The 7,974-nt window shown below is 44.9% G+C and overlaps 1 protein-coding gene across 1 annotated transcript; it reads left to right on the forward strand.

Moving 5' to 3' along the window:
- The first annotated feature begins 6,711 nt into the window (after positions 1 to 6,711).
- LOC136996323 (olfactory receptor 6M1-like) lies at positions 6,712 to 7,686 on the forward strand. The gene has a single exon (XM_067317253.1). It carries the CDS (start codon positions 6,712 to 6,714, stop codon positions 7,684 to 7,686), a length of 975 nt encoding a protein of 324 aa, XP_067173354.1.
- Positions 7,687 to 7,974: the final 288 nt, after the last annotated feature.

A 7,974-nucleotide genomic window follows, 5' to 3' on the forward strand; every position in this document is an offset into this window, starting at 1 on the left:
ACCAGAGGGACAGCTATGTAGCTCAGTTACTTATTGCACAGCCACCAACAGGACGTATACAAGTAAAAAAGTGCATGGTGCATTGACCAATAGGAATCATAGTCTTAGAATAAGAAGGCATTCACACTCCAGTTGTTGGAAGAATGATGGATATCCTGCAGACTTGGCTAAGCTGAAATCAGTGTAATGACAACTGAGCAATGATTTCCTTGCTCAGCATAAACCGTGGATGATTCTTATCAGAATGAGACTGTTCAACATGCAAAACAATTTAGAAAGATGAAACGTCCCAGGGAAGGAGTTCCAGAAAGCCAGTGTGTGGCAGAAAGGCAAAAGTTTTTTTTTTAACTTGTAATGAAGAAGGTGCATTTCACAAAGACCACTAGTACTTGATAGGTGGTCTGAGAAATGCCAGAAAGAAAAGTAATTGGATCCTTTCTAAGAATTTACCCTTCAGAGGCTTCACTTTGAAAAAAAAAAAAAAATCCTGGGAGATTTAGATAAACAAGCCTCACATCAAGTTAGCAGTAGTTGAGTGCCAGTCACAAAGATGACAGGCCCCAAATCGTCTTGTACTGGCATACACAACAGTAAGGGGCAATGCCCACAAGCTGCAGCTTGGAAGGTTCAGAGAGGACCTCAGGAAAAAACGAGTTATTAATTTGGAGGGTTATGAAGCACTGGAGCAAGTCACCCAGAGAGGGTGGGAGGTTGGGCTAGAGACATCTGGAGGTCCCTTCCAACCACTATTTCAATGGTGCGATGATTTTCAGAGGGAAGCCCTGGGGACACAGGTTCCTTGAGCAAACCAAGGAGATGCACATTCAACGGCTATAAAGGAAGTCTAGGAAGGAGATCACCTCACCTTGCTTGAGGGCAACAATTCAGGTGCTAAACAGAGGAGCCTAGTGCCATATGAAATCTTCTAGGGTATCCAAGAAGTTTTCTGTGGCTAGCAGTTATGACAGAGAATCTAGCAAACATGCATGCTCTTCCAGAGTGTCACCCAGAAGCCAGGAACGTTACTGTGCAGGGAATCTCAGATGGAATTAAACACAAATATTGAGATTGAAAATGTACTCCCTGGGTGTGTTGAATCTGGGTGTCTAAAGCTGAGCAATTTCTCTCAAGTCTTCTCAGAATCAAGGGAGGTGTAGGATTCAACCCAGCGTTGCACACATGGGCTTCCAGTGCAATTGGAGATGCTGTTTGGTGTCCTGTTTGGCATCCAGCCACCACTCTACAGAGAGGACAGATCTTCTATTGGTCCTGTGTCATAGCTACTGTGCTTTACAAAGCACCTAGGACGTTGCAAGTATTACCTGATGCCTGTGTGCGGGCAACTGAATCAGCGTCTTAGTCCATGCAGTCTGTGGAGTCTGAAGACCAACTGATTAGCTCCTAAAGTAAACAACTTACCTTGGATAACTTACAAGAGGAATCCCACCCTAGCTGACTGGCTCGGATGGAGACATTCAAAGCATAGATAACTAATTCTGCACAGATGAATCCCACTTCAGATGCTTCACTACAAGATACAGACAACCCCTACTGAGCAACGATAGTTATCCACTCATCACTGTTCTATTTATCTGCTTGTCTGAGTGATAAAAGCCACACAAGGAACGAGGCCAAACAGTAGTCTGTCTATGCGAGTAAGTCTGCAATGTCTTAAAGTCACCTTTCAAAATTATTTAGGAAAGAGCTAGGACAAATCAAAGCTTGAGATTAATTTTGCCTCATTGCAGATGAAATTATAGTCCGGGCATCTTCACTTGAACTCCTAATCCATATTTCCTTTGCAGTCATAGGAGAAAAATTGGCAGTCACAGGGCGTAAATCACTTCACTCTACCGCAAATAACTAAAATAGGTCAGGGCCCATTTCCAAAGGGGCATTTTAAAATCTAGCTGTTGAAGAAAAATCTTCCTGAGAGCCTTGAAATCTTGGAACTTCTCTGCCTTTGGCTAGACATGCCCAAAATTGCTTCCGATGAGGGAGTTTCCCAAAATCTCAAGGATCTATAGAGCTGAGATGCTGCCCTCCAGCCACCTTCTGTTTCGTGGAGGTACATTACAGTATTGATTTGGACTTTGCCTTTTTGGGCTGACATGCCTTGCCTGCCCTGAGCTGCCTACAACGCAGATCTTTCCCCCTGAGCAAGTAGCTCTCACCTGTTCAGTAGTTAACATACAGAAATATGTGTGTCTATAAGCAGTTCCTCTAGCCAATTTTTGGTGTCTATTTTAGGACAAGCTGGAGGAGAGGTGAGATGAGCTGAAGTGGGCTAAGGTGTCAGGGTAAAGAGACAGCTGTATGCAAATGAACAAGTAAGAGAATCATCAAACGGCCCTTGTAACCCAGGTTGCTTCTGAAGAACCACAGCTGAGTTCAAGAAAGAAACCCCTTCTGGCCAAACAGTTCAGGAAGCATTTCTTGATACAACTGTATTATCAAGGAGACTGTCAGACTTCTAATGAATATGAATTAAAAAAAAATGCAGCTAGCTTACTGGAACTTCATCATCTTCAAAATGCTTTATTTTTCGGATTCTCTTAATTTACTTTGTGACCAATTATTCATACTACTTATTAGTAGGAACTGATGAATGAATTGCAAAAGAAAATGTTATTGTTCATTTGTTGGAATTCATTGAGGGAAATATATTTCCAACTTTACCTGTGTTAGTGGAAAGTCAGTGCAAAAGAAAGGGAAAGATGGGGATTTTTTTTTCCATTAAATTAGATTCTAAAGATTGTGTGAATACTTTGCCACTGCCTTCTGTGTCCTGCTATGTCAAAGCCTTTTAAAAATGTAGCAGAAATTTACAGATCACAAAAACCCAGCAACGTCTGTATTGGGTCACACATGGGGCCTGTGCAACCCAGACAAGTTTCTTTTGGTCGGGCCTCATTAGATGGTGATGTAGAGAAGGTAATTTTTCACTGTCAAGCCATTTAGGTCCTTTCTTACCCTATAGCCATGTAATATGAGTTTGAGTTTTTGTACTGAGTTTGCAAGGCCTCAGGACTGCAGCTTCTCAGGCCTGCTCTGCCCGAACTTTTCTTGACCTGCCTGCAGCTTTTTAAAAGAAAAGTTTTAGCTTACTTCAGTTCTTACAGCAATAACAAGCAGTTGTTCTGTGTGGAATGCGATATTTACAGCTCCCACATAATGATGCAGTAGAGAGAAATGCAGGCCTGGTGCAATAGCAGAAGCCTTGAGAAGTGCAGACACAGGATGCGGTGTAGAGGAGTACCGGCATGGGATGGCAAGAGACGGGGCACAGCTTGGCGCTGGAGACCCCGCAGCTACAGACCACTCACCAGTGGTCGGTGTAAGAAACGCGCACCTGGAGCAGGACACAACTGGTTTTAGGCCAACAAAGAGAACAAAGCAACAGTATCGAACATAAGTAGAAGGTACCGTATGTGGTACTTTCAGAGATAACGTGGAGAGAGAGAGCAATGAAGAAAGAGCAAGGCGTAAAAAGTGTGTTAGCAAACACGTGAAAATGACCCCAAGTGGATACTAGAGTGAGGAAGAAGAAAGCACCAACCTGAACATCATCTTCCTCTCGGTGAAGGACTCCAGATGCTGACAACTCACCGCAACAACCCACCAACAACACCAGAGTGAAACTGCCAACCTTAGGACTCAGGGTAGCAGGGGAAGGGTGAACGTAACACCAGGAAAAGTGGTAGAAACTGAAAAGTGTGTGTCTAACAGTTTTAACTGTATTGGTATTATTTCTGTATTATATTTCTCTGTCTGTAATAGTTAGATCTGGACTGGTAATGATTCTCGGATTAGACTGCTAAGACATTCTGAATGGCAAAACACACACACACACACACACACACACACACACACACACACACACACACACAAGCATGGCTATATCCTAGGGCCAAACAGTCAGTACAGCGGTCCCAGGGAGGACCCAGAGCACTACTGCTCTGTAGTGTGGGCGCAGCCAGTCTGCTCTGGAGGGGGCTGGCCTCAGCACTGGATCCTGTTGGTCTGCACTACTTGACTTAGAGGGTAGAGATTGCTCTCTGCAGCGTGCAGCAGTGTTGCATTTAGTAGTGTGAAGGCACCCACTTCATAAGTGGAGTACACTTTACCCACAGCTGCCCCAAGGTTTTCTTCTTGGATGGAACAAACCAGTTCACTCCAAGAGAAACTTGGGACTGAGCCATTATGCGCTTAGTGGAGACCATGGAGGCCCCAGACCCCAGGAGAAGCCAAGGGGCTAAACGCTTTGAGAGGGCAGATGTGATATCATCTAAGCAAGTCTTTTGGTATCTCTCTCATGGTAGCAGAAGAAACTGTCATAATTCGGAAGTGACCCATCCATCAGTTCTGGGCACAGACACGAGGATGGAATACTTTTCTTTTGGAAGGGTCCTGTGTCCATGAATTATTGAGGGAAGCGGGAAGCTCTGGGTGGGAGCCAGGTGCCCAGGCATAGATGTCTGACTCTGTTCTAGACACCTCTAGACAATGCCGCAGGGTACTGGAGACATCTCTAAAGCTGTCAGAAATGACTCAGAAGCTACGGGAATCCTGTGCCAGTGTGACGCGCTACCTGGAAGCCGAGTGGGATGCTCCAAATCATCTCCAATGCAAGTGGGCACCTGGGTTCAGACAGTCAAACCTTTCTTCTCAAGTTAGGTGACACAAGTCCCACAGCAGATGATCTTAAAGCACTGCCTGTGAACCTACCCTACAGGTGAGATGAATCACAAAGTATTTCTTCATGCCATCACAGGTGATCTATGCAGCATTATCTACACTACCTGTTTTAATCACTACAGTTTGGAAATTTAGCCTGTAGAGCTGAGTGGGCTGAGCAATTGGTTTCCCTACTGCCTGTAGAGGTCATGAGTGAACCAGGCCCTCGTGTTCCCCAAGTCTTCCTGCCTGAAAGGCCTCTGGCTTGTTCTTGGCTAGAGTCCAACAGTGAGGATAGAATTGTGATTCAAGTGCAAGTATGAATGCCTGAGTTATCACTAAATAGTTCCTGAATTTGTGAGGTCTTTAGAAAACATGGAGAAGCTGGGGAGGTTTTGACCCTAAAAGACCAGGAACCCCTGACACTACAAAATCATGTTATACTCCTGTTCCAATTTCCTTTGTTCTAATGATGTCAGCTATTTTCCTCCTTCTCAGCCTTTTGCTGTTGGGCAGAAGCATCTTCTGACATGTGACAATTTGTCCATCAGCAAATTTATCCTCGTCTTACTTCTTCTCTACCATCTTCCCCACAACTGGTTGTCACCAGTCTATAATGAATTCAAATGGATTCTGCTACTAATTCTGTCAGTGCACCAAAACATGCTGAGTTTTACTTCCAGTTGCCTAACTGCTAGAGCACACCCAATACTATTCAATTTGTGGCCGCTTGCCCGTGGATAATTCTGCTAATAAAACTTTGCAAACTTTACTCTCCTTCCCCAAGAGAAATGCCAGTGGTTATCCTTTCAGGACCAGGCTGTGCAACATGCTCATCAGTTTGTCTGCAAATACATTCAGCAAGCCATAGAAACGCCTGGCTGCCACCTGCACAGCTAAACTTCCTTGCTCTGCGTTGAACAAGGAGACTGACAGGCAAAACTCTCGCTGACTCTGTGGTTATTGAACTGCTTGAATTTGCTACCTTTTTGAGCTGGTTTATCTTAAAAGGTCATTTGCACTTTTCGCCACATATTTATGATGTCTGTGAATGGGGAAATAGGTGAAGACTGAAATTGCCATCAGCAGGGTGATGAAGAGATTAGATTGCTTGCTCTCAGAGGTTTCCTGGTGTCCCTGTCTTTGAAAATTTCCCTCAAATGTCCACATAGTAGTGGTACAGAGAAAAGGAAAGATACTCAGTGCAAGTTAAAGGGATTACAGTGACCCACAAGCAATGACTCCCACCGATGAATTCTTTTCTCAGGTGTTCCTAAGATGTGGAGATGAGCTCTCTGACTAGGACACCGCTCTCATTTGTGAAAGTAAAATGAAGCCAGCACAGAGACGTTGGAGATGGTGTCTGGAAAAATCCGGTAACTGAAAAGTAAGTATTTCTGACGGTCCCCATGAAGGGACACTGCTGTTTTCTGGTACTTCTCTCTGGGAAGCAGCTGTTCCTGAATGTAACTTGCTTCTCCATAAGCCTGGATTTGTCCCTTATTTTTGGATCAAAAATGGATGCAAATCTATTTGTGTTTTGGCAATGCTTTTTTACTTTATTAGCTACCCCTGATTCATGCTAGATCTGAGTTGAGTGCAGGAGGTTCTGATCCTGACTAGACCCTGGGATTTAGGTTAGGGTGGCATTCTGTTCACCCAGCTTTGCCCATTTAAAAGTTAGGAGGGTTCATCTGACTGGTCTTAGTCACCTCTTTTAAGATAACCTGAATGCTTGTCAGGAAGTCCCACTTTCCCTCCACTGAGGGTAAAGTCTAGGATGGCATCTAACTTGGGGCATCTATGTTAAGGCAAGGGATTCCCAGGCTCTTCTTTTTTGTCTCCCTGTGTTTCTATCTTCAGCATCCTCTTCAGTCTTCTCCACTCACATCTTACTGTTCCACCCTCTTATTATCATAAGTTATTTACTCCTTCAAAACAGTGTTCTCCACTGCAATTCAGAGTTGACTTTTCAGCACCTCCTAAAATGCACCAGCTCCCTTATTTTCTTCTCCTTCCTTGAAAATTAGGAGCATGACAGATACATACTTTGGAAACAGGACACGTGTGACAGAATTCATCCTCATTGGCTTCCTGAACCCCTTTGAAGTACAAGTCACCTTGTTCATGTTGTTCTTCATTGTCTTTCTGGTGACAGTGGTTGGAAACTCTGTTATCATCGTGTTAACCTGCTCTGACTACCGTTTACAATCACCCATGTACTTTTTCCTTCGCAACCTTTCCATCATTGAAATTCTCATCACTGTGACTGTGGTGCCCAAAATGATGGAAAACTTCCTCTCGGAGAGGAAGACAATTTCCTTTTATGGTTGCCTGGCTCAGAGCTACTTTTATTTCCTTCTGGGCACCACAGAGTATGTCCTGCTCGCTGTCATGTCCTACGACCGTTATGTGGCCATATGCTCCCCACTGCACTATAGCAACATCATGAGAAAGAAGGTCTGTATGTGGCTGGTAGTGGCATCCTGGCTGTGTGGATTTTTCTCCATTTTGGTCCCCACAGTGATGAAGCTTCAGCTGCCATTCTGTGGTCCCAACACCATCAACCATTTCTTCTGTGATAGTGCCCCTCTGCTGCACCTGGCTTGTGCTGACATCCGGCTGCTGGAGTTTATTGATTTCATCATTTCACTGCCCATTCTGCTAGGTTCCCTGCTGCTGACTGTCTTCTCCTACTTCTATATCATCTGTGCCATTATCCGCACCCCTTCTGCCACAGGCAAGCAGAAGGCTTTTTCCACCTGTGCCTCTCATTTTACTGTGGTCACTATCGGCTATGGCACCTCAGTCTTTATTTATGTCCGTCCCTCTCAAACCAACTCCATGAACCTAAACAAAGTAGCATCTCTGCTCACCACTGCATTCACTCCGATGCTGAATCCTTTCATATTCAGCCTTAGGAACCAGAAGGTCAAGGAGGCATTAACGGACTTAGTCAGCAAGTGTGTAGGAGCTCACGGACTTGGCCTGAATTCACGGAGGGTTTGAAGTTGACTCCGCTGGAAGACTCACAGGTATGTGCTCAGAACACACTGTTTTCTTGCAATGAAACAGCTGACAGTATCCATAAACTCATCATCTCTGATGCTGCCCAGGCTGCTGACCTCCTCCCACAACTCCTTAGCTTGGCAGCACAGCCCCTCAATGAGCACACATCTCCTGCAGGCTAGAAAACCATCTCTCACTGCCCAAGCCTCAGCAAGAGGCCCCAGGCACTCCCTGCAGCCCAAGACCTGCCGAGCTGCATCCTCCTCCTGGAGCTCCAAAGGCTACGGG

The sequence above is a fragment of the Apteryx mantelli genome, unplaced genomic scaffold (genome assembly GCF_036417845.1).
Source record: "Apteryx mantelli isolate bAptMan1 unplaced genomic scaffold, bAptMan1.hap1 HAP1_SCAFFOLD_34, whole genome shotgun sequence".
NCBI classification, from domain to species: domain Eukaryota; kingdom Metazoa; phylum Chordata; class Aves; order Apterygiformes; family Apterygidae; genus Apteryx; species Apteryx mantelli.